This window comes from Octopus bimaculoides, chromosome 11 (assembly GCF_046866305.1).
Source record: "Octopus bimaculoides isolate indiv1 chromosome 11, ASM4686630v1, whole genome shotgun sequence".
NCBI classification, from domain to species: domain Eukaryota; kingdom Metazoa; phylum Mollusca; class Cephalopoda; order Octopoda; family Octopodidae; genus Octopus; species Octopus bimaculoides.
Genome location: NC_142938.1, coordinates 13,344,519 through 13,372,018, shown reverse-complemented (window position 1 = coordinate 13,372,018; position 27,500 = coordinate 13,344,519). Strand labels below are relative to the sequence as shown.

Sequence of the window (27,500 nt, the reverse complement as noted above, 5' to 3'; positions counted from 1 at the left end):
TGCTCTGCTTCCACCTTTATGGATAGAACATATGGTGCCTTCCTTCAGCTTTTTGGGAAGTTTATCATTTGCAAGGAAACTCTGGAAGAGTATCCGGAGTGGTCCTGCTAATTCTTGTTACACGACTTTAAGAGGACAGCTGGGAAACCATCGGGGCCAGTTGCCGAATTTGAGCTCATTTCATTTATGGCAGCTATCACATCTTCCTCTTCAATGTCGATGTAGGTAATGGATGCAGTCTTTTTCTGCTGAGTGCTATTGTCAAAGAAATCAGCAGGGTTCTTTATCTGCATGTGACTCAGAGGAGAGGTGAAGACACTCTTGAATTGTGTACTGAGCACTTCACTTATCCATGTGGGATCTGCAGTCAGTGAGCCATTAGGCAGGAATAGGGGTCCTATCTTATACTGCACCGTAGCAGTCTCCTTTGCAAATCTATAGAAAGCCTTGGGGTTTGTTTTTATGCTTTCTACTGCTCTCTTCTCCTTCTCTGCTCTCTCCTTTTCATGGGAGAGTTTAATTTTGTTTTCTATTTCTAACAGTATTAGTTTTAATTTAGCCCTTTTCCTATCCTCCAGTTCTCTATTTAACTGGTTTGAGACCTTTGTTCTGTGTCTCATAAGGATTTTCCTGTCTCTAGGAATTCTATTGGCATGTTTGCTGGTCTTTCTATATGGCACGTATTTGGTGCATATGTCTTGTATGGTTGACATAAAATGACTTAGTTTGAGGTCATTGTCCTGTATAGAAAAGCTGTCATGCCAGTTTTGATTTCGAATCTCTCTGTGAATTGACTTCCAGTCCACCCTGTGGAAATTCAGGTTGGATATTGCTTGAGTCCTCCTGGTGGGGTGGGTGTCAGTGGGTTGTCTAGGACCATACATAGTTAATTCTATAATGTTATGATCTGAGAGAGATGTGGGCGTTATTTTCACATTATGGATTAGGCTCAAATTGTTTGTGAAGCAGAGATCCAAAATATTGCTTCCCCTGGTTGGTTGGAGTATCACTTGTTCCATGAACAGCATGTTGGATAGTTCTAGCAATGATTTTGCCTGGCTTTGTTCATGCAGTGACATCCCAGAGAGGATGTGACCTTCAGGCCATTTAACATTTGGGAGGTTAAAGTCGCCTAGGAAAAGTATATTGATGTGTTGGTCCAGATTTGTCAGGACCTCTTCTATGCGTCTGAGGCTGTCCTCAAATTTACCTTCCTGCTTTGCGGTATTTGGTGGACGGTATGTTGAGCATACAACTACATCAATTTGTTTTATGTGTACTATTAAAGTATCACATACAGAGTTTGAGTGTGATAGTAGTAGTAGGGGTGTGACATCTTCTCGGATGTACATTGCAACTCCCCCATGACTTCTATCCCTTCTGTCTGTTCGGAGTACGGCATACTCTGGTATATTTATCTCCGCATCTGCTATATTAGGTGTTAGATGCGTTTCGGTAAGCACCATGCATATTGCTTGATTGCATGTTACTAGGTCTTTCAAGTATAGGAACTTGTCTTTGCCGCCTGTTCATAATAGGCCCCGGATATTCAGTAGGAATATGGGTGTGATATCTGTGCAGGGGTTCCTGGTGTTAGCGGTGGCCATCCCTGATCCATCATCTGTGGTGGTCTTGGACAATGGTTCGTGTGGCGTTGACTCTGTACCCTCTGCATCCACGTTAACTGTTGTACCATTTTCTGGGCCATGCTTAAAAAAGCTTGCTGCTCAGCTACTGCAGTTCGTACAGCCTCTGCATATAGCCTTTTTTGGGGAGCAGAAGGAATATACGGACTTCTCTCTTTGTGAGTCCTGTTGGTATTCGGTGGATTATGTGTACGTAGATTTAAGCTTTCTGGTCTCCCTTTTCTGCGCTCCCGCTTATTTTGTTGTAAGTGGTTATCTACCTTGTTTAGCTGGTGGTGTTTGGAATGGGCAAATTTGCAGTTTCGTCCCTTTTCCCCGTGCCAGCAGGTACCATTTAGGTAGAATTTACAGATCTGTTTCTTTTTCTTTTTCTCTGTGTGATGTGTTTGGGCTTGAAGCCTGTTTGTGTTTACCGTCTTCTTGAACGACCTATCAAACTGGCGGCCGCTTACGATCTGCTCCGTGGTATATCGTTTGTACACGAAACAGCTGGCCGCCAGGATGCTCAGGGCAACACCCCTCAACCCCGCGCAACGCGGCTTCATCAAGTCAGACGGATGTAGCGAAAACACCTTCCTGCTCCGCCGGCTGCTGGACCGCTCCCGAGGGGTACAGTCAGGACAATCGCGAATCCCACGGATAGAAGTCGCCTTTCTCGACCTGGCCAAAGCCTTTGACACTGTCTCGCATTCCCTCGTTTTTGCGGGCATGAGAAGGTTAGGTTACCACGATCACCTGATCAGGCTCGTAAAAGGGTTGTACGACGGGTGTACGACTAGATTCACGATTGGAGCCACATGTAGCGAGCCCATAGAGATAAAGCGGGGTGTTCGACAAGGTGACGCTCTCTCGCCCCTCCTCTTCAACATTGCGACCGATCCGCTGCTGGATGCTCTACCCAGTAGCCTCGGTTTACATGTAGACGGGGTTGCTTTGGCGGGCTTGGCGTATGCGGACGACATGGTACTAGTTTCCGGGTCTGCCCGGGGGCTACAGAGTTTGCTCGCCATCTGCTCCGAGTTCTACCACGCGGTAGGCCTCACCATCAACGTCTCCAAATGCGCCTGGTTCTCCATAAAGGGTTGGGGGAAATCGTTCCTCGTCAACACGTCCTCCGCCGACTCTCGACGGGTGTCAGCTACCTAGAGTCGAACTGGATGAGAAAGTATCCTACCTCGGTGTCACGATCAACCCGTGGGCGTATCGAAACCACGGAACGTCGGTGGATGTGTGTCGCGGTGCATCGATAAGATAATCCGGTCTCCACTGAAGCCTCGGCAAAAGTTCCTTCTGCTGCAGCAGTACTACTTGCCCAGCCTCCTCTACGGGCTGACGCAGGTGATGCCTGCTAAGGCAGAACTCGAGAGACTCGACGCAGTCGTGCGCACGGGGATACGAAGGATCCTGCATCTTCCGGAGATGACATCTACTAGCTTCCTTTACGCCGCCAGAAGAGACGGAGGGTTGAGTCTGTGCCAGCTGGCACGGGCGATACCCAAAAACGGGATTCGCCGGAATCTACGTCTGCTTGGTTCCCCATACAAAACCGTACGCGAGTTAGCGAGGTCCGCCAACCTCGCCCAACGGAGTGACGAACTGTCCGCCTAGTTCGATCTTCCATCTGTCCGGCCTGACGACGGCCCGTATACCCCTGATGTCCGCCTCCCGCACGCTGCGAGGTGGGCGTCCCAGCCCGTCCAGGGAGAATGTGCAGCCGCCTTCAAGTCTGACCCGATCGGCAATAGCTGGATGACGCGACCGGGTGGGATATTCGAGGAGTGCTACTTGGGTATACTCAAGATGCGCACCAATACGTTTCCCACTCGCGAATGCCTCACCCGAGGAGGCCGCGGCGATAACACCTGCCGGCGGTGCGGCAGCGCTTCCGAGACGATCTCCCACATCAGTGGCCAATGCCTGCGCCTTAAAAAGCAAAGGATGGCCAGGCACGCACGAATATGCCGGCTCGTGGCGAGAGAGGCAGAGCGTTACGGTTGGGTGACCGGCTGGGAGCCGGTTTACCGCGTGTCAGGATCCAGGTTAATACCCGACCTGGTGTTCCGCAATTCTGACGAGGTAGTGATAATAGACGATGCAGCCCGGAAGAAGGAGAGGAAATACCGACCGCTGATCTCCCAAAACAATAGGGAAAGATTGCGAAAGTAAGTATAAGTAGCCAAATGCCTCGTCATCTAATTAGTGACGCGCATGAACAGATCAACGAGATTCCCACTGTCCCTATCTACTGTCTAGCGAAACCACAGCCAAGGGAACGGGCTTGGACGGATCGGCAGAGAAAGAAGACCCTGTTGAGCTTGACTCTAGTCCAGCTTTGTGAGGGCACACGGTAGGCGTAGCATAGGCGGTAGCATTCGCGTTGCCCCGTGCGCCGGCCACTGATACCGGCGGCGGTGGCACCCTTCGTCGACGTCGGTGGCCGTCGCGTCCGCGCTTTGGTCATCGTCGTTGTCGTCAGCCGGTCGGTTTCGGTCGCGTCGGGGTGTCGCGCACGTTTGCGACGATGAAAAACCGCCACTTCCATAGTTTCCTCGCTCACTCGATGGAGAAGGGATCGGGCCGTCGCCGAGCGGTGGTTCATTATCTGGTACGCAGCGACGTCGCTTTTTGATCCTTTGATGTCGGCTCTTCCTATCATTGCGAAGCAGAATTCGCAAAGCGTTGGATTGTTCACCCACTAACAAGGAACGTGAGCCGGGTTTAGACCGTCGTGAGACAGGTTAGTTTTATCCTACCGATGCATCGCGCGTACGCGGCGCCCCGTGTCGCGAGCGGTCGGGGGCGGAGGCGGCGGCGGCGTTCGGTTTTTGGCTGTGCACCTCGGTGCGCTTCCGGAGCCGACTACGCTTCTTCTTCTTCTTCTTTCGGCTCTTGCGGCCTTAGGTGGTTGCGCCGGCAACGTCAACTCGGCTACGGCTATCCCGTCCAGTATGAGAGGAACCGCGGGATCAGAGCAACGGCTTGCGCGCTCGCTCGATAGAGCGGTGGTGCCAGGCTGCCTCTGAGCGATAACGGCTGAACGCCTCTAAGCCGGAAACGAGTTGTTTTACAAAAGCATCTCAACCTCAAGGCGCATGCCTTAGCTCGGCGTTCGCCCGTCGAGCAGCAGCGTCACCGGCGGAATTGCCATTTCGGGACGTCACCAGCGGAATTGCCATTTCGGGACGTCTGCGGCAGTAGAAAAGCGGTCGGTCTTTATGTCCGGCCGCTCGCGAAGTCGTCGCCGACGTCCCGCCCCCCCACGACTTGTTCGAAGAGATCGAGACGAAAAGGATCGCTTGTATACGACTCGACTTGCCGTTCGGAGTGACGTGCTTAGTAGAGCAGCTACCACACTGTGATCTATTGAGTCTCTTCTCGCGAACGACACGATCCGCCCTTTCGAGGCGGGAGGACAGGCGGGAATCTCGTTGTCGCCGTGGCTGCCGCCGCCGCCGCTGCAACCACCGCATATCCTCTCCTTTATTGCGAGTCGACGAGAGAAACGGTGAAAAGAATCGCTTGCAAACGACTCGACTTGCCGCCGTTCGGAGTGACGTACTTAGTAGAGCAGATACCACACTGCGATCTATTGAGTCTCTTCTCGCGAACGACACGATGCGCCCTTTCGAGGCGGGAGGACAGGCGGGGAAACTCTCGTAGCCGTGGCCGAAGCAGCAGCAGCCGCCGCCGCCACTACCGCATATCCTCTTCTATATTGTGTGACGAGAGAAACGGCAAACCGATGGAGAGCGAGACCGAGACCGAGAGAGGAAGCGCGGCTTCGTGGTTGGTCGGCGAAAACGAAAGAAGGACGTAGATGAAAAATAGCGATCGAGCGGATGGCAACGGCAACGGCGACGAAGACGAACGGAAAAAAGGTAACGCAGATACGAGAGCGCTCGGCGCCGCGGCGGCGAGCAAGTCGTCGGAGTGCATTTCCTTAGGTCGCCGCTGGGGGCGAGTAGTAGTAGAAGTAGTAGAAAAAGAACGCTGCTAAGTGCGAGACCGGTGTCGGGGCGTGTGTCATCGACCCATTTCAGTAGAAGCGGATTTTCTCGGTGCTTTCTTTCTTTCTTTCTACTTTGAAGAGACGCGCAGCAATCCGACAAACCGGGAACCGATTGCACCGAGTGAGACCGTGTGCATACCCGCATACCCGCAGAGCCGATTGAAAGCAGCCGAATTGAGATCGACGACTAGGCGGCGGAAAGATGTGTCCACCGGCGAACCGCAGGTTACAATCGAAAGCGGCCCGAATTCAGGCGACGACTAGGCGGCTGCTGTGGAAAGACGGTCGGTCGGCCGGCGTTGTTCCGCCGGCGAAGCGCAGGTGCGATCGAAAGCGCTGTCGGCCGGGCAGCGATGCCGACCGCGAGTGTGTGTGTAAGTTACACGGCGGCTTAGGCGGTAGATGGACGAGAAAGAAGAAGAAGAAGCAGACTGAGCGAGACGTGGCGGCAGCAGCGAGACGTGGCGGCAGCAGCGAGAAGGAAGCCACCGAGCGATTGGGAGCGAGCAAAGAGAATGCGGACGCCTCGGCGGCAGACTGCCGCCGCCGAACCGCCGGCGCGATGGAAAGGCCGACGTGTCGGCTGCCATACGAGCCACGCGACCGGTACCGTACCCGTGAGTTTGCGATCGAAAGCGCTGTCGGCCGGGAGTGTGTGTGTGTTACACGGCGGCCTAGGCTGACGAGAAAGAGCCGGCCGCCGGCGCGATGGAAAGGCTGACGTGTCGGCTGCCATACGAGCCACGCGACCGGTACCGTACCCGTGAGTTTGCGATAGAAAGCGCTGTCAGCCGGGAGTGTGTGTGTGTTACACGGCGGCCTAGGCGGACGAGAAAGAAGAAGCAGGCCGAGCGAGTGGTGGCGGCAGCGAGAAGGAAGCGATTGTGAGCGAGCAAAGAGAATGCGGACGCCTTGGCGGCGGCCGGCCGCAGCCGAGCCGCCGGCGCGATGGAAAGGCCGACGTGTCGGCTGCGATACGAGCCACGCGGCCGGTACCGTACCCGTGAGATTGCGATCGAAAGCGCTGGCGGCCGGGAGTGTGTGTGTGTCTGTGTGTGTGCGTTACACGGTGGTCTAGGCGGCCTAGGCGGACGAGAAAGAAGAAGCAGGCCGAGCGAGTCGTGGCGTCAGCAGCGGCGGCAACAGCAGCGAGAAGGAAGCGATTGGGAGCGAGCAAAGAGAATGTGGACGCCTCGGCGGCGGACTGCCGCCGCCGAACCGCCGGCGCGATGGAAAGGCCGACGTGTCGGCTGCGATACGAGCCACGCGGCCGCTACCGTACCAGTGACGGGGTCCGATTCGCGAGTCTGCCGGTCGGGCCCGGGGGAATAGTCACGCTCTAGGTAACCCTCATACCCCAAGGGGGTGCATACAACTATGTAGGGTAGTCGCAGATCGGATGGGTTCATCGACTGGAAGGAATGCTTTAGCCTCTCATTTATTCCAACGGTCGGACCCGCGTAACCCGTCGCGCGATCGATTCTACACGGCCGGCGCGTCCTCGATTCTTCCGCCGACCACCCGCCCGCCTAGTAGTGAGCTCCCTCGCCTTCGCGCTGCGTCCGATTCGCTCGCTCACCCGCCGACAGCCGCCTGCCCGCCTGTTCGTGCTGTCGCCATCGACCGATCGGTATTCTCTTCCTCGCCTATGCCAAGGTCTCCGACCGGAAGGGATGTCCTCGCCTCTCCTTTCTGCTGACGGTCGGACCCGCTTAACCCGCCGCGCGATCGATTCTACACGGCCGGCGCGTCCACGATTCTTCCGCCGACCACACGCCCGCCTCGTACTGAGCTCCCTCGCCGTCGCTGACGCCGTCGTTCTGCGCCCCGCGCCGCGTCATATTCTCTCGCTCGCTCGCCCCCCGACAGCCGCTCGCCTGTTCGTGCTGTCGCCATCGACCGATCGGTATCCTCTTCCTCACCCACGCCGTCGCTACGCCGAGCTCTCCGACCGGAAGGGATGTCCTCGCCTCTCCTTTCTGCTGACGGTCGGACCCGCTTAACCCGCCGCGCGATCGATTCTACACGGCCGGCGCGTCCACGATTCTTCCGCCGACCACGCGCCCGCCTCGTACTGAGCTCCCTCGCCATCGTTCTGTGCCCCGCGCCGCGTCATATTCTCTCGCTCGCTCGCCCCCCGACAGCCGCTCGCCTGTTCGTGCTGTCGCCATCGACCGATCGGTATCCTCTTCCTCACCCACGCCGTCGCTACGCCGAGCTCTCCGACCGGAAGGGATGTCCTCGCCTCTCCTTTCTGCTGACGGTCGGACCCGCTTAACCCGCCGCGCGATCGATTCTACACGGCCGGCGCGTCCACGATTCTTCCGCCGACCACGCGCCCGCCTCGTACTGAGCTCCCTCGCCGTCGCTGACGCCGTCGTTCTGCGCCCCGCGCCGCGTCAGATTCTCTCGCTCGCTCGTCCCCCGACAGCCGCTCGCCTGTTCGTGCTGTCACCATCAACCGATCGGTATCCTCACCCGCGCCGGCGCTATGCCGAGCTCTCCGACTCGAAGGCATGTCCTTACCTCTCCTTTCTGCCAACGGTCGGACCCGCCTAACCCGCCGCGTCCACGATTCGTCCGCTGACTCCCGCCTGCCTGCCCGCCTCGCAGTGAGCGCCTTCGCCCTATCTGTCGCCGTCGTTCCACGCCTCGCGCCGCGTCAGATTCGCTCGTCGCCGGTAGCTGCAGCAGCCTTTAGGCTCGTGCTGCTCGCGTTCTGGTCTTTCGTCTCCGTCTCCTCCTCCTGCTCCTCCTCCTCGCCGACCCGCGGCCTCATCGATGTCGTCTTCGAGGACCCAGTCAGGTTACGCCGCTGACCTTGTGGCGCGGCGGACGAGCTAGTTGTTGCTTCCCGATCCGCCACAGGCGACGCGATGTCACCGAAAGAGAGTGGTGCCGTGTGTTCGTCCCGCTATACCGTGGCTTCAACTCAGGGTGTTGCGGCGGTGGTGCCCGCAATCTCCTCGCGCTCGCCCATCCCGGCATCGTCGTTGCTTTGGCGCGTTCGGCGGCCGACAACGCCGTTTTCGTCATCGCACACACGCTTCTCGTTGACCGCAGCCCGCGGCAGCAGCAGCAGCAGCCAGAAACCACCTAGCTTCTTCAACCCGCACCAACGAATGGCCACCGCAGCAGCAGCAGCAGCCTCCTGCTCGTCCGCCAGTCCGCTCGCCCGAATCGGCGGCGGCGGCCCCGATTTTTCAGTCTCCTCCTCGCTGTCGTTTTCTCTCTGCGCGGCGGCGGCGACGTTGTCAGCAGCAGCGGGACTTCCGCCTCGACCACTCTCCCGCCTTCCGCTCTCAGCCGACCGACGCGATGGTGACGCTACTACAGCGACGACGACGACGATACCTGGTTGATCCTGCGAGTAGTCATATGCTTGTCTCAAAGCTTAAGCCATGCAAGTGTAAGTTCATGCCGTAAACGAATGGTGAAACCGCGAATGGCTCAGAAACCGGACCTAATCCTCGGGACCGTATTCCTCACCGCGAGGAGAGTGGATAACTGTGGCAATTCTAGAGCTAATACATGCAACCGAAGCCGCGATCGCAGGCCGCACCCGGGCGTCGGGCCGAAAAACGGCTTCCGGCAGCGGTCGTCGCCGCTGCGCCTCCGCGCGCTCGGCGTCGTCCCAGCCGCCGGTCGGCGCCGGCGCCCGCTCGGCCGGGTTCCGGGGCTGCTCGCCAGTTCCGGCCGGTCGCGACGATACAGTCGGCCTTCCGCATTGGTCGTGGCGCAAATATTAGACTGAGACCGACGCGTACGGGCCGTCGCAGCGGCCGCCACGCTTCGCGCGCGGGTCGAGGCTTGCGGTGACTTCAAGTCCCTTCGATTTTGGTGACTCTGGATAACTGTCAGTACGATCGCACGGGCTAGTATAGACTAGCCTTCGTGCGGCGGGTCCCCCGCGAGCCCGCCCTATCAACTGTTGACGGCCCGGTAAGTGCCGACCGTGGTGGCAACGGGTAACGGGGAATCAGGGTTCGATTCCGGAGAGGGAGCATGCGAAACGGCTACCACATCCAAGGAAGGCAGCAGGCTCGCAAATTACCCACTCCCGGCACGGGGAGGTAGTGACGAAAAATAACGACGCGGGACTCTGTCGAGGCCCTGCGATCGGAATGAGTACACTTCAAATCCGTTAATGAGGATCAACCGGAGGGCGAGTCTGGTGCCAGCAGCCGCGGTAATTCCAGCTCCGGTAGCATATATTAAAATTGTTGCGTTTGAAAAGTTCGTAGTCGGAATTCGGTCTCGAAAACGTGCCCTCGCGGGCGTCCGTTCGCACTCCCGGCCCTATTCGCCGGTGCGTGCGCGGTCGGGCCGCGGAGCTCTGCGCGCATCGTCGCTGCGACGGTCTCTCCGGCAGACCGCCTCCCGCCTCCGCCTCCGCTAACGTCCCCCGTCCGGTCGGTCGGTCGGTCGGCATCAGCACGCGATCGTTCGGCCTCCTCAGTGGCGACGGTTCGCGGTGTTCAGGGGAAACAAACGGGGGGGGGGGGCGAGCGTTGCCGCTCGCACGCATTTCGGTAGCGCGTCCACCTCCCGGTCGTTTCGGCCCGCATGGTTCCTCCGAGGGTGCTCTTCGCCGAGTGTCCGAGGCGGCCGGTACGTTCACTGTGAAAAAATTAGAGTGCTCAGAGCGAGCCCCGCCGGCTTGCATACGAAAAGCATGGAATGATGGAAAATGGCCTCGTCCACGCGTCATCCGTCGGTCTCCGTTCACGACGAGGCAATGATCGAAGGGAGCGATCGGGGCCACTCGTATTGCGACGTTTGAGGTGAAATTCTTAGATCGTCGCAAGACGCACTGCAGCGACGGCGTGTGGCAAGCACGTTTTCCTCGATCAAGAGCGAAAGTCGGAGGTTCGAAGACGATCAGATACCGTCATAGTTCCGACCATACACGATGCCGACTGGCGCTCCGCCGGCGTTCGCTTCGATGACCCGGCGGGGAGCCTGTGCGGGAAACCATAGTCGGTTCCGGGGGGAGTATGGTTGCAAAACAGAAACTTAAAGGAATTGACGGAAGGGCACCACCAGGAGTGGAGCCTGCGGCTTAATTTGACTCAACACGGGAAAACTCACCCGGTCCGGACACTGGTAGGATTGACAGTTCGATAGCTCTTTCTCGATTCGGTGGGTGGTGGTGCATGGCCGTTCTTAGTTGGTGGAGCGATCCATCTGGTTGATTCCGATAACGAACGAGACTCTGGCCTGCTAACTAGCGCGTCGATTAGTGCTTTTCCGGTAGCGAGGCAGCGCCGAAGCCGTCGTCGGTAGCTCCGCGCGCGGCCCGGGCTTGCCGTTGCCGCCGCTCTCCTTCGCGTCCGGCAACTGCCTTCTTAGCCTTTCGCGCTCCGCTCGCGGGGTGTGCAGGTTGGGGGGCTGTTTGCACGCGGCGTGGTTGCGGCGTCGGCTGCGGAGCGGCGGTGGTGACCCGCTCGGCTCGACCCGCGCGAGCCAGGCGGCGACACGCCATCGCGCCCGGGCCAGTCGGTTGGCGAATGCAGCGCTTCTTAGAGGGACGGGCGGCAGAAAGCCACACGAGGCGGAGCGATAACAGGTCTGTGATGCCCTTAGATGTCCGGGGCCGCACACGCGCTACACTGGAGGTATCAGCAGGCGCGTCTCCCCCGGCCCGAGAGGGTCGGGAAACCTCTGAACCACCTCCCGTGATAGGGATCGGGGCCTGGAACCAACCCCGTGAACGAGGAATTCCCGGTAGGCGCGGGTCATCAGCCCGCGTCGATCACGTCCCTGCCCTTTGCACACACCGCCCGTCGCTACTACCGATCGAACGGTCCGGTGAGGTCCTCGGATCTGGCCGACGAGTTCGCTTTCGCGCGGCGCGTTCTCTGATGGCCCGGAGAAGACGACCGAACCCGATCGCTTAGAGGAAGTAAAAGTCGTAACAAGGTTTCCGTAGGTGAACCTGCGGAAGGATCATTACCGCAGCAGCAGCAGCCCTACTCCGCTCCGCTGCCTCCTCCTCCTCGCCTTTAGTCTATTGATATTTTTTAGTCGCTTGACACGTTTTAGTAATTTATTTTCATTACTTATTTTAGTCGATTTGTATGTATCTTTTCTTGACAGGCGTTTCTATATAACTTGTATTTTTATGTGCATATATATATTTTTTACCTTCTGTGCTTTTATATGTATTCCTTTTATGTGTCGGAGGCCGTGATAATGTTTATATTTGATGAAATGTATGGAAGCATGGTGTTTTATATAAAGTCATTGACCCGAATTTGATGTTTGTTCTTTAATCAATATTTTTGGTTTCTGTCTCAATTTCATTTAAGCACTTCTTTTTTGCAGTTCTACAATTCCTTTTGTCGCCATAAAAAGAGGCAAAAATTATTTCTTGTCTTATACATACATATATTTATATATATATATATATATATATATATATCATCTTCGTTTAACGTCCGCTTTCCATGCTAGCATGGGTTATATATATCTACTATTGGAACTTACAATGTACAGGAATATTATATGTATACCATTCTGCCTAAATAATGGATCTGTAGATGCAATATCCCTGCATATCTCACATCTATATTCATTCCTCCACTTCACTCTCTATTTCATATTTTATCTAGAATAACCGATGAAGGGATATATAAAATATCCCAGAAACAGCTGTAAGACCTTTTATTTATAAATGTTCTAAAATCTTTCATAACCTTGGATTTTTATCTCATTCTGTTAATTTTATATATATATATCATCATCATCATCATCGTTTAACGTCCGCTTTCCATGATAGCATGGGTTGGACGATTTGACTGAGGACTGGTGAAACCAGATGGCTACACCAGGCTCCAATCTGATTTGGCAGAGTTTCTACGGCTGGATACCCTTCCTAACGCCAACCACTCAATGAGAATGTAGTGGGTGCTTTTACGTGCCACCCGCACGAAGGCCAGCAGGCGGTACTGGCAACGGCCACGCTCAAAATGGTGTATTTTATGTGCCACCCACGCAAGAGCCAGTCCAGGGGCACTGGCAACGATCTCACTCGAAAATCCTTACACATGTCACGGGCACATATACACACACACACACACACCCTATTTGATAGTATATTAAACGCACCCCAGTTTGAACAGTATGTATTCAGGAAAATTTTTTAAAGCATTTAATGTAGGCTCAACCTTCATATGTAGAGCCCAGGGTGATTTTTTTGAGACATTTTTCAGGGAAAAAAAAAGTGTATCTTATATGCCATGCATGCATGAATACATACATAAATAAATACACACACACACAAAAGTGCATGTATGTGTGAGTGTGTTTTCGCACATACATTGTTGCAGTGCTGTCAGTGTTCACACACAAAAGTTTACCTCTACCTATGTATGTGTGAGTACATGCCATTTCTGTGCATCAAGCGAAACCTCCCTCACCTCTTTTTCTTCACTGGAAAGTTCCTTGTATCTGCTTGTTGCCAACTGTTTCAGTTCGTCTGCTGACATGTCAGGGTTTTCTTGTTCAAGGTCATCTTTGTTTTCTTTAAACCAGGCGGAAAAACCAGATTTCACTGGAACACTGAAAACAAAAAGAAAAACACCACAATCACAATTTAAAAAGAAAAATACAATGGACAAAACGAAACATAAGAACGTGCATGGTTGTGTGGTTGAACAATCACATTGTTTGAGATGCAGTTGCACTGCACAACACCTTTAGCAAGTGTCTTCTCCTCTAGCGCTGTAATATACAAGGTGTTTGGGCTAAATTTGACTGTTTCTTGTTTTCAAGAAAAGATTATTGAATCAATAGGCCGGTTGTAGGCAAGAGAAGGATTTGAAATCAAAACACAAAGAGCCAGAAGAACACTAATGATCCCCTGATTCTGTAAGTTCATGACTCTGGACTGGTACTTTAGTCACCGACCCCCAGAGGGATCACAGGTAAAGTTGAACTCCATAAGTGACAATATTGAGAATCATGGTGGTGGTGGTGAGGAGAAGGAAGAAGGAGAGGAGGTAGGAAAGGAGGAGGCAGGAGAGGAGGAGGTAGGAGAGGAGGAGGAGGTAGGAGAGGAGGAGGAGGTAGGAGAGGAGGAGGAGGTAGGAGAGGAGGAGGAGGTAGGAGAGGAGGAGGAGGTAGGAGAGGAGGAGGAGGTAGGAGGAGGAGGAGGTAGGAGAGGAGGGAAAGAGGAAGGAAGGAAGGGGGTTAAGATGAAGGAGGAGAAAAATGAGTAGAAGAGGAGAAAAGAGAGAGAGAGAGAGAGAGATAGGAAGAGAGAGAGAGAGAGAGAGATAGGAAGAGAGAGAGAGATAGGAAGAGAGAGAGAGATAGGAAGAGAGAGAGAGATAGGAAGAGAGAGAGAGATAGGAAGAGAGAGAGAGATAGGAAGAGAGAGAGAGATAGGAAGAGAGAGAGAGATAGGAAGAGAGAAAGAGGACTGTACTTACATTTTCTCATTGGATTTCTTTGACTTTGCTGGTTTCGTAGAAGAACCGTCCTTGTTGGAGGTTTTTGCACTGGCAAAGAGTGTCGTCTGGTTTGGCAGAGTCTGTGAGCAAAATGGATGGGAATTAGAGATTAAAGCATATTTAACTAGTGATTAAGGCAAGTTAATTAGTTGGTCATTTTCTTGTCTTTTTTTTTTTTTTTTTTTTACATGTCTTTTAGTCGGAGGGAAGAGCAGTTTCCACGACCCTTAAGAGAGATTAGTGGGAGACAAGAAGGAGTGTATCCTCAGACTAGAGATTTGATCATAATACTTGCAACAGAATAAACTTTGCAATGATGATGATGATGGTGATGATGGTGATGATGATGGTGATGATGGCGATGATGGTGATAATAATGATGGTGATAGTGATGATGATGATGATGATGTTGATAGTGAAGATGATGATGATGTTGATAGTGATGATGATGTTGATAGTGATGATGGTGATGATGGTGATGATGATAGTGGTGATGATGATGATGATGATGATGATGTTGATAGTGATGATGATGATGTTGATAGTGAAGATGATGATGATGATGTTGATAGTGATGATGATGTTGATAGTGATGATGATGATGATGATGTTGATAGTGATGATGATGTTGATAGTGATGATGATGATGATGATGATGTTGATAGTGATGATGATGATGATGATGATGATGATGATGACGACGATGATGATGACAGAGGAAAGACCTACCTTCCGTGATCCCGTCTTCAGCTTAACGGCTTCAGAAGAACTCAACAGCTTCACTGGTTTACTTCGAGTCATGGAATCAAAAACCTGAGTACCTTTCATGGCCGGGAGGGGTTTCTGTGGGGTCCCAATCTGTTAACATAAATCAATTTAAAATGAGGGGGTCAGCATAATCAGACAGAAAAACATGTGCACATACACACACACACACATCCACAGAGCTCTTATGGGATTTATGGAACTCCTGGGATATAAAGGATTTATAGAATTTAGGATATTTATGGGATTTGTTGGATTTATGAGATTTATGGAATTTATGGGATCTACAATATTCATGTTGATTTATAGGATTTATGATATTTATTGCATTTATGAGATTCACAAGATTTATGAGATTTATGGGATATATGAGATTTATGAAATTTAAGGGACTTTTGGGGTTTATGGGATTACAAAATGAAAACGATATAATTAAAAACAGAAAATCGTAACAACTAAAAGGAAACAAATGAAGTGATCATTTCTTCCTCCAAAACATAGAAACCCTAAAATATCTTACTTTGAAAGGGTTTGTTACATTGCTTGATGAGGGGAAAACTGTTGGAGATGAGGTGCCTTTCTTCTCTCTTTTACCTGCAACACAAAAGAAACAGAAGTAATAATGATAAAGATAATAATAATAATAATAATAAGGATGATGATTATTTCAAATTTTGGCACAAGGCTAGTCATTTCTGGGAAGGAAATAAGTTGATTACATCGACCCCCAATGCTCGGCTGGTGCTTATTTTATTGACCCCCAAAAGGATGAAAGGCAAAGTTGACCAGGGTGGAATTTGAACTCAGAACGTAGAGCTGGACGAAACACTGAGTATTTTGGCCGGCATGCTAACAATTCTCCCAGCTCGCCACCTTAATAATAATAATAATAATAATAATAATAATAATGGTGGTGGTGGTGATGATGATGATGATGATGATGATGATAATAATTTCAAATTTTGGCACAAGGCCAGCAATTTCGGGGAGAGGTTAAGTCAATTACACTGACCCCTGTACTCAACTGGTACTTATAAAGGTATCAAATTTTGTCACAAAGCTGGCAACTTTAGGATAGGGAGTAAATTGATTACACTTATTTCAGTACATAACTGGTATTGATTTTTACTGATCCTCAAAAGAATGAAAACAGAAGTCAGCTCCAGTGGTGTCTGAACTTATATATGTGCACCTGGGTGGTTAACCCTTTTGACACCAACCCGGCTGAAACAGGCTCTGGGTCTGTAGTACAAATGTCTTGTTTCCGTAAATTCTGAATTAAAATCTTCCCCCAAACCTTAGTCACAGTTTATCTTCCTAACATGAGCGTAATGATAAGTATGTTATTTTACTAAATTCTTTGTTATATCTAAAATAATCGAGAGAAACACAGAGCATCTCAAAATAAATACAGTCATGAAAGGGTTAAGAAGTTTGTTCACTAAACATGTGGCTCTGAGTTCAGTTCCAACGCATGGCGCTTAGAGAAAGTGTCTTCTGCTGTAGCTCAAGGCCAACCAAAGCTTTGTGAATGGATTTGGTAAAAAGAAACTAAAAGAAGCCTATCATTTGTGTGTGTGTGTGTGTGTGTGTGTGTGTGTGTGTGTGTATGTGTGTGTTTGAATATATGTATGTGTGTGTGTGTCAGCGTATGCATGCACACGTGCATTGTGCCTCTTTGTCCTGACACTGTGCAACAGTTGTAAATATTTCACCAGGTGCGAGATGAAGCTTGCTTCTGAACCACATGGTTCTGGGTTCAGTCCTACTGCATGGTACCTTGGGTAAGTGTCTTCTGTTATAGCTTCGGGCCAACCAAAGCCTTGTGAGTGAATTTGGTAGACGGAAACTGAAAGAAGCCCATCATGTGAGAGTGTGTGTGTGTGTGTGCGTGTGTATTTGTGTATGTGTGTGTGTTTGTCCCCCATTACCGCTTGACATCCAGTGTTGGTGTGTTTACGTCCCCGTAACTTAGCAGCTTGGCCAAAGAGACCGATAGAATAAATACTAGGCTTACAAAGAATAAGTCCTGAGGGTTGATTTGTTTCACTAAAACGCTTTAAAGTGATGCCCCAGCATGGCCACAGTCAAGTGACTGAAACAAGTAAAAGAATAAAAGAATAAAGAATCTCCACTCACCTGACTTTGGTGTTCCGCTGCCAGCATCCAGGCTGTTCTCTTTCTCCTCATCCGAATCATCATCCCCATTCTCTGGACCCTTCTGTTTCATATCAACATCATCATCATAATCATCACTGCCACCACCACCATCATCATCACAATCATCAGCTTCATCCTCCTGATCTTCCTCTACCTGTTCTTTCTCCTCTTCCTCCTCCTCTCCTTCCTCGTCTTCTTTTTCTTTTTCCCCCGCTTCATCCTGCTTCCGCTGCTTTTTCTTCCTCGGATCATTAACAGAACCTTTGACAGGATTCCGACGTGGGACCAGATTTGGTCGCGCCTTATTCTTCGCGTTGTCTGGCCTGGAAATAGGAATCTGAGAATTAACATCCAGAGAGAAAGATTCTGTTGAAATGATGTACGGTTACTACCTGCACCACCAACAACCCCTCATCACCTCAATGATAATTGTGATGATGATGATATAAAATAACCCATCTATTTACCTACCTCTGGTTGGCCAGAATCTTCTTCCCATTGCACACAGCAGCACCATCATCATCATCACTACTCTCGTCATCATCATCATTATTATTATCACCGCCACGACCACCACCCTCTTCTTCCTCAGCAGAAGAAGAAGAAGAGTCTCCATAGTTGTTTGATGCTCTGGACTTTCTCTTCATGATTCGCATCTCTTCTGCCATGCGCCGCCTGTGCGCCATCTCATTGATGCGTCCGGCAAGTTGCATCCTCGTCAGTCTTGCTGCGTACTTGACAGCCAGCTGCAGCGTGTGCTCATCAGGCATCATCTCGCATATGTCCAAAGCCCTGCATTCTCGTTCCGATCGCACCGAAAGCTACAAGACAGGAATTGAAGAGAATGAAAATAAGTGACACACAGACAAAAACAAAATAAAAAACACACAAAACAAGAGAATCTGATCCAACATGGAAGCCTCTATGTAGTTTTTTAGTGTACTAAAAATAGCAGCTAAACCACCTCCATAAAAATTGTATGCCATTTGGAGCTTCTACACTCTTGTTTGCCTGTGAGAAATAGTAACCAAATCTCACTTAAATTATACCTCCACCAACAGCCTCAACATGGTTGATCAATTTGCTGGAAATAATAGCTAAAACTTCCTCAAATCATACACTTCAAGGAGTTTCTGTGTGGTTTCTGATCCTGCAAGAAATATTAGGTAAATCTTCCACAAATTACACCCTAGCAGAAGCTTCTTCACAGACTTTTGACTAACTAGAAATAGTAACCAAATCTCAGCTCACACTTTAACAAGAATTTGTTAACTTGGTTGTTTAGCCTACAAGAAACAGTAGCCAAATTTTCCTCAAATTATATCCTGCTATCTTGGGTATTGTAGTCCTAGATGCATCTAAAATGATGGGATAGTCATGGTTGGAATGTCTTGATCATATAGTTCAGACAGTTGAGAAACTAACAAAAATTGAAACAGACAGATAGTAAATGAGGCAGACAGACAGTAAATGAGGCAGACAGACAGTAAATGAGACAGACAGTAAATGAGACAGACAGACAGTAAGTGAGACGGACAGTAAATGAGACAGACAGACAGTAAATGAGACAGACAGTAAATGAGACAGACAGACAGTAAATGAGACAGACAGTAAATGAGACAGACTGTAAATGAGACAGACAGACAGTAAATGAGACAGACAGACAGTAAATGAGACAGACAGACAGTAAATGAGACAGACAGACAGTAAATGAGACAGACAGACAGTAAATGAGACAGACAGACAGTAAATGAGACAGACAGTAAATGGGACAGGCAGACAGTAAATGAGACAGACAGACAGTAAATGAGACAGACAGACAGTAAATGAGACAGACAGACAGTAAATGAGACAGACAGACAGTAAATGAGACAGACAGACAGTAAATGAGACAGACAGAGATAGAAACAGAAAGGCAAGAGTAACAATGTGAAGAAATATGTGAATTTAAAAACTTACAGCAAACGACTTCATGAGTTCTTCTTTCATTCCCCTCACTGCTTCTTCTTGATATCTGGTATCCACTTCTTCACCCAGCTGGATACAATGCTCAGTTGCACTTTGAACAAAACTCAGACGCCTAAACTTCTCCTGAAGCAGAGTGAAAAACAAAAAAAAAAAAACTATATTAACACCTGGGCAGATACCAATCAGTATATCAATTTATATGCCCACCTAGTTAACTCTTGATCTATTTGTCTACTTGTGCATCGGTTCAGTCTGGGCAGAGTTCAGAAAGCTTCTACCCCTACGGGTGACAAAGGGCCTCTCACTCAGAGTGAAAAGTAGATTGTATGATGCATGTGTGTGAACTGCCATGCTTCACGTAGGCTCGAAAGAAATAAAGCTAGCATAAAGCGGCGAGCTGGCAGAAACGTTAGCATGCCAGGCGAAATACTTAGTGGTATTTCATCTACCATTACGTTCTGAGTTCAAATTCCGCCGAGGTCGACTTTGCCTTTCATCCTTTCGGGGTCGATAAATTAAGTACCAGTTACGCACTCGGATCAATGTAATCGACTTAATCCCTTTGCCTGTCCTTGTTTGTCCCCTCTATGTTTAGCCCTCCGTAGGCAATAAAGAAATAAGAAATGAAGCTAGCATGATCCGCTGGATGTGTAATGTCAGTGTGCACACACAACAGAGTGTAAACGCCCAGAGAGAAAAGTTGGACATAAGAAACATCGGATGTGGCGTGCAAGAGAGACGTTTGCGCTGGTATGGTCATGTACTGCAGATGGAGAAGAAGAGCTGTGTGAAGAAGTGCCACTCCCAAACAGTGGAAGGAATCCGGTGTAGAGGGAGACCCAGGAAGACATGGGATGAGGTGGTGAAGCATGACCTTCGAACTTCAGGACTCACAGAGGCAATGACAAAAGACCAAGACCTCTGGAGGTATGTTGTGACTGAGAAGACTCAGCAAATAAAGTGAGTCCACAGCTGTAACCTACACTAGTGTCACATAACCAGCCCACTCAAAAGAAGTACCTTGGATCATAGGGCGACATGCTGTGCTTGAGGAGACCTACTAAGTCAAGTACATCAACATCAGCAATATCAAAATCAAATTAAATGGAAATTGTAGTTGTGAGCCCTGTGCCGGTAGCATGTAAAAGCACTGTCCAAACGTGGCCGATGCCAGTGCCGCCTTGACTGACATCCATGCCCATGGTACATAAAAAACACCATCCGAACGTGGCCGGTGCTGAGTCAAGTACATTAACATCAGCAATATCAAAATCAAATCAAATGGAAATTGTAGTTGTGTGTGTGTGTGTGTATGCAAATGAACAAAGTGACATTTGATTTATCCTCATTTCAGAAAAAGATTAAGTTAAATGTACAAACGAAAGTGAAAGTGAAAGTAAATGACAACACTAAACATACTTCATATTGGCTCTTCTCTGTGCTGAGCTCACACATGGGTATCTGCAGAGGTAACATTCTCAACATGGGACGTGGAAGAGTTGGTGGAAACCGAGAACCTTTACAAGGGATACACCTGAAATAAAGAGAGAGAGAGAGAGAGAGAGAGAGAGAGAGAGAGATAAAGAAAGAAGAACAAAGATTTTTTTTAAGGAACAAAAAGCTGAGACAAAACTGGGCTACTTTGACCCACTTAAACTTTTGTCACAGGGGACTGAAGCTTTGCCAATCAGTCAAGCGAACCCGTTCCCTATTGGGAGTGTGGAATTCAACCATGTCATTATCCTTTTATTAAATTTTCTCTTTAATTCCAGGCTTTTGAAAGATCTGTCCACTCAACAAATTTTGAACTTAGCTCATGGACCAATCACTGCTTTCTTTGTGGACTCCCAGGTATCCATAGACCTCCAGGAGTCTACAGGTTAAGAAACGCTGGTCTAAAATGTTGTTGTTGTTATTTTAGATATATATATTTTCAAACCAGTATCTGAAAGATACACCTTTGTACAAGTAAACACAGTGAGCCAGTAAGACAGCTAGCCAATTACACAGAGACGTTCAGACAGAATAAGAGAATATAGATAACATTTACCTGATCTGCTGTTGAGATTCTAGTATACTGATGATCCAGAAATGGTCTGATTTTCCTTTTGCCTGAAATATAAAGGTAGAAAGATATTATTAGTAATTGTGTTTTTTTACTAATGGCTTCAGTCATTGGACTAAATAGCAGACAAAATAATAGGTTTGGTATATTTGACTAAAAATTACCTTCCAGGATTTTTAGTCAAATACAACAAACCTATTATTTTGTCTGCTATTTATTTTACTGATATACATATGTATGTGTATGTAATTCGACTAATGAATTTATGTCAATTAGTGTGCTGAGTAAAGCACGTTCCACAGTTTGGGCTACCTGGTGTCATCCACGGCTGGGTATATTTCCTCTGGATTTACGCCAGGAATTCTGCAGTGTTAGTTGAGGTAATAATAACTGATGGAGGAAACGGAAGATAGATTCTGCATTAGTCTTTATTCAGTACGACAATCATTTCCACCCATCCTGAAACTATCCGTTATGGGTAGGATTTTGTGCATCTAATTGTGTTGCATCAATATGTGCAGTTTGTGCCACATCAGACACATGCATAAAGAAAGGGATGTCGTGCTAGATATACTGAGATGTCCTAGGTATGTTGTCCTTGTCTGCTTGAATAAAGACTAGTGTTGTATCTATCTCCCGTTTCCTTCATCAATTATTATTATTATTATTATTATTATCATTATTATTATCATGTGTGCATATATATATATGTGTGTGTGTGTGTGCACAGGCATGGCTGTATGGTTAAGCAGCTCACTTTGCAACCACATAGTTATGGGTTCAATCCCACTGCATGGCACCTTGGGCGAACGTCTTCTACTTTAGCCACGTGCTTAAAAAGATCAATGCCTTGTGAGTGAATTTGCTAGATGGAAACTGATAGAAACTGAAAGAAGCCCAACAAATATGTGTGTATGTATATATATATATATATATATATATATATATATATATATATATATACATACATATATATATATCATCATCATCATCATTTAACGTCCGTTTTCCATGCTGGCATGGGTTGGACAGTTTGACTGGGAACCGGTAATCTGGAAAACTGCACCAAGTTCCAATCTGATCTGGCAGAGTTTCTACAGCTGGATGCCCTGCCTAACGCCAACCACTCCAAGAGTGTAGTGGGTGCTTTTACGTGTCACCGGCACAAGGGCCAGTCACAAAGTACTGGCAACGGCCACCCTCAAAAGGTGTTTTTTACGTGCCACCAGCACGGGAGCCAGTCTACCATAATCTCATATACTTACAAAAGACTTTGTATCACATGCTGGTGTCCAAGAGTTACCAAATTTCCGGTTCAGCATGTTAAGCATGCCACTGGAATCCATATAGAATGGGGTACCTTCTGCAGAAAACCTACAGAAACAAAGGAAGACAGTTGAACAACAACAACAACAACAACAATAGAAATTTAAGCAATGGTTTTATCATTTTTATTCTGATACCTAACCAAGAGGCTTCACCCTGGCACCCTTAACCAGTATCTTATCTCTTTCCCGTTCCAGCCTGACCATTTTCACACTCCCTTCCAAAAAGTGAGTAGCCCTCCTTATAGGAAGAAAACTGTTCTCTTCTGGGACCTTCTTATATATTTTAACCCCCATTAAACCCATAGCATAACACTGCCTCCCTCTCTACTGCCACCTCACTCATTTGACCCTTTAACATTCAGATTACTGAAACAAGTAAACGAATAAAAGCATCTTTTGTACTCTAGGCACAAGGCCCGAAATTTGGGGGGAGTGGTAGGGGCTGTCGATTACATCGACCCCAGTGCGTAACTGGTACTTTATTTATCGACCCTGAAAGGATGAAAGGCAAAGTCGACCTCGGCGGAATTTGAACTCAGAACGTAAAGACAGACGAATAAAAGAACATATAGTACAAGGAAAATAATATTAACAAGTTGCACAAGAGTTCCAACAAAAACGAGAAAAACTGTACTGAGTTGTCTCCCATATATATTAACCATCAAATAATAGCATTTTTCGCTACATATTTGATAATAGCCATTTTGTTTTAATGTTTCTAGAACTTGTTTTGCCCCACTTAACTGTTAATTAACATGCAGATGGCGCCTCAGAGTAGTTTATCATAAAACAATGCTTCTTTTCTTTTAACTTACCCAGCCCAGCAAAGGAAAGACTTGGGACTACGAGGAAGCAGATCCTTCAAAATGCATTTCTTCTTTGATGTCAGTTGATAAAGGTCAATACCCAAACACTGTTCACCAGGAAGACCTGAAATCAATGATAATAATATTAATAATAATAATAATAATAATAACAATAAAAAAAAAAATAATAATAATGATCGTTTCTACTAAAGGCACAAGGCCTCAAATTCTGTGGGAGGTGACTAGTTAATTACATCGACCCCAGTGTTTCATTGGTACTTAATTTATCGACTCTGAAAGGATGAAAGGTAAATTCTTTCCACTATAAGCACAAGGCCTGAAATTTTGGGGAAGGGGTGGGCAAGTCAATTAAATCGACCCCAGTGCGTAACTGGTACTTATTTCATTGACCCCGAAAGGATGAAAGGCAAAGTCGACCTTGGCGGAATTTGAACTCAGAATAATAATAATAATAATAATAATAATAATAATAATGATGATGACTTCAAATTTGGTTGTTGCCTTAATTATAATAATAATAACAATAATAATCATCATCATCATCATCATGATCGCCATCATTTTCACCACAACTACTGCAACAGAAAATGAGAGGAAATAGAGAGAGACAGAGAGAAGTAAAGAAAGAAAGCATCTCAGACAAGTGTCTGTGGTATACATACCGCCACCTCGATGGTAGACAACCATCAAGAAGTCTTTAAAGCCCGCCAGACATACAATAGGTCCTGCGAGAGTAAGGATTTCTTTCTGAATGCCCGTCATGGTAAAGAGTCGAAGAAGTTGTTCACTGGTGGCCATGGCAACCCATGTCTCAGCAGCAGTTATGGCCTGTCAAGGACACAAATTGGTTTCATGTTAAAACACATATATGCTTATATGCAAATGCATATATATACACCCACCCGAATACATATATATATATATACTTACATCTATATACACACATCTACCTAGCTACCTACATACAAACACATGCAAATAAATGTAAAGATACATCTACATAAACACATACCGATATATACACATATCTTCCTGGATTCACATGCTTATCTTCACACAAGCACACATCTGCTTGCATACATATATACATACATACACATATACACCTACCTATATACACACACCTATCTGCATACACACAGTCCTACCTATACATATATAAATAAATGCGCCCTTTTAAAGCTTAGCCAGGCTCATGTGCCCGGTTTCCCGGTTTCAATGGCATATGTGTTCCCCAGCTGCACAAGACGCCACTCCATCACAGTGTTACTCATTTTTGTCAGCTGAGTGGACTGGAGCAATGTGAAATGAAGTGCTTTGTTCAAGAACACAACGCGTCGCTCGGTCCAGGAATCGAAACCACAATCTTACGATCTTGATGCTGACACCCTAACCACTAAGCCATGCGCCTCCACATACATACATATATATACATATATATATATATATATATATATATATATATATATATATATATATATATATATATAAATAAATAAATAAATGGAGTTAAACGCAGGTATTATTCAAATTCTTTTACTTCCGACACATGATTCGAAGATATCACTGGTATTATTCCAAAGGAATATAATGGTGTAAAACAATGTAATCTTCTCTTCAGGGAAATGGAGAAATGAAACTCGTCAATAAGACATTTTAACAGAAAATGATGGATATGTAGTGATTAATTGAACACTATTGAGTTTGTTTCAAAATAATGTTAGACGATATAACGTCAAAGGTAGCCTATAGAAAGTGGGGGGTAAAAGAAAAAAAAACAAATAAATGAGAAGTATATAACTATATGTATATTAAATAAAACCATATAGACTTAGAAAAAGATATATTTAGTGAATGTGAAATAATAAGAAGAAATTTAATGTTTAAATTATATATAAGTTCTGAATTAAAATCTGTCACCAAACATTAGTTACAACTCATGTTCCTGACACTAGCTTAATGATAACTAAGTTATTTTACTAAATTCTTAGTTATATTTAAAATGATTGAAAGAAACATAGAGCATCTCAGTAGAAATATGGTAACAAAATTATTATTAACATTAGCAGAAAATTATTATATGATTATTTACCAAAATTTCTTCTTCCTCTGGTAGAGTAATGGACCATTCTTTGGAATTATCCCAGGCTGCAAAGTGTAAACACGTCAGCTTGCTACAAAAAGAAGACACAAAATCTAAGAACATTCAAATATGCTTTATTATGATAAAAATTAATAAGATGGCAGGCTGGCAAAATTATTAGCAAAATGCTTGACAGTGTTTGTTCCAGCTTTAAATTCTGAGTTCAAATTCTCCTGAGGGCAACTTTACCTTTCATCCTTTCAGGGTTGATAAAATAAGTAACAGATGAACAATAGACTTAATACTAGCTGCACCCGTGCTGTCAAAGATGATGGCTAATTGTAGTAATTTATATATGAATATGGATGGTAAATCAAATTAATACACTTGTCAATGTTTTCTAGTGGTTGTCTTTTGAGATGTGACATCAATCATTCTTTGTTACTGAAAGAACGCTGGTTCACACATACAAACATTCACATACTTCCCTTGTACACGCACACACATACACACATATACTCACACAGAGTTGAAACGCTGTTTGATTTTTCTTTTCAGTGCTGAATGTTAACCATCCCAGTGTGATTTGAACTCAGAACACAAAAATGGAGCTGGGAAACAAGAAATACAAAGCATGGTGTCTAACACTCTGATGATGTTATCAATTTGTCACCTATGATGACAGTGATGATGACGATGATGATGATGAGGGTGGTGACGACAACGATGGTGATATTAAGTTAAAACATGTCTAAACATATGAACTGACCTGCGGCCAGATTCTTCATCATTTGGACTCCCCAAAAGAACACATTCTTTGGAAATGTCCGCCATGGTGTAGCCGACGTTGTTGTTGAGATGCATCGAATGATGCACTGCAGTGTCATGGAATTCTATATCAATGGAGTTCTCGCCATCTGCATTATATTGCTTCACGATGCCAACCGAGTTCCATTTCTGCAGAATATAAGGAAGATGGAAGGTGGGTGAGATAAAAAAAAAACTGAGTTGGCGGGGGAGGATTGAAAATGAAAAAAATGAAAAAATGAAAAAAAGCAAAAAGTAAAAAATGAAAAAAAGTAAAACAAAAAATTCAGAGAAAATCAGATAGAAACATGGAAAAATAAAAATAAAAAAAAAAGAAATAGCTACATTTTTTTACCCTTATCTTTTACTGTTTCTTTGTTTCAGTCGCTGGAAGACTATTGATAAGGTTGCAAAACGCAACAAAAATTTTAGGAAAATAAAAATAAGAAATAAGTGGAAATTTTACCGGTGACTGTGTTAAATTTTAAGGCACAATAAGAAAATGACTCTCCCCAGACACAACAGAATATGTATAAATATATATTCACATATCCATATATATATATATATATATATACACACATACATAGGCATACTCACACACATATACATATATAAACATATGTACACATACATATACCTACATACATGAATGTATGTATATGTATATGTGTACGACTGAATGGTAAACAGGATTATGTTTCGAAATTATGGTTTCATTTAATCAATCTTTTGGCTGTCTGTAAATATTACTTGCACATGGATAAACCTACGAGACCACACAGTGAATATAACACTTATATGTTTTGTTACAACTAAACAGAAACGTTGTAACTATCTAGACAGTCAGACAGAGAGGAAGAAAGGTATGTAAGTATGTATGCATGTATGTACAAACACAAATTTTGTCAGAATGTTGATTATAAGTTAAATGATTTATTTATTTATACATACATAGACATACATGTTGTTGTTGTTGGCACTCCGTCGCTTACGACGACGAGGGTTCCAGTTGATCCGATAAACGAAACAGCCTGCTCATGAAATTAACGTGCAAGTGGCTGAGCACTCCACAGATACGTGTACCCTTAACGTAGTTCTCAGGGAGATTCAGCATGACACAGTGTGACAAGGCTGACCCTTTGAATTACAGGCACAACAGAAACAGGAAGTAAGAGTGAGAGAAAGTTGTGGTGAAAGAGTACAACAGGGTTCGCCACCATCCCCTGCCGGAGCCTCATGGAGCTTTAGGTGTTTTCACTCAATAAACACTCACAACGCCCGGTCTGGGAATCGAAACTGCGATCCTATGACCGCAAGTCCACTGCCCTAACCACTGGGCTATTGCACCTCCACACATAAACACACATACATACATAAAAACAC

At 46.8% G+C, this 27,500-nt stretch overlaps 1 protein-coding gene and 1 pseudogene across 1 annotated transcript in view; one reads left to right on the top strand and one right to left on the bottom strand.

Annotated features, from left to right (window-relative positions):
- The window catches only part of LOC106867383 (WD repeat and HMG-box DNA-binding protein 1), a 53,129-nt gene that overhangs the window by 4,863 nt on the left and 20,766 nt on the right, over window positions 1-27,500 (bottom strand). The window contains exons 13-26 of the mRNA XM_089359500.1: window positions 26,077-26,264; window positions 25,317-25,398; window positions 23,887-24,052; window positions 23,213-23,327; window positions 22,335-22,443; window positions 21,055-21,116; window positions 20,424-20,538; window positions 18,996-19,127; window positions 17,508-17,857; window positions 17,016-17,359; window positions 15,397-15,470; window positions 14,841-14,969; window positions 14,091-14,191; window positions 13,077-13,218 (exon numbers count right to left, since the gene is read on the bottom strand). Of these exons, the coding sequence (XP_089215626.1) occupies window positions 13,077-13,218; window positions 14,091-14,191; window positions 14,841-14,969; window positions 15,397-15,470; window positions 17,016-17,359; window positions 17,508-17,857; window positions 18,996-19,127; window positions 20,424-20,538; window positions 21,055-21,116; window positions 22,335-22,443; window positions 23,213-23,327; window positions 23,887-24,052; window positions 25,317-25,398; window positions 26,077-26,264 (2,109 nt within the window). The remainder of the gene's footprint in view (window positions 1-13,076; window positions 13,219-14,090; window positions 14,192-14,840; window positions 14,970-15,396; window positions 15,471-17,015; window positions 17,360-17,507; window positions 17,858-18,995; window positions 19,128-20,423; window positions 20,539-21,054; window positions 21,117-22,334; window positions 22,444-23,212; window positions 23,328-23,886; window positions 24,053-25,316; window positions 25,399-26,076; window positions 26,265-27,500) is intronic.
- Window positions 9,007-11,610, top strand: LOC149133184 (small subunit ribosomal RNA; annotated as a pseudogene).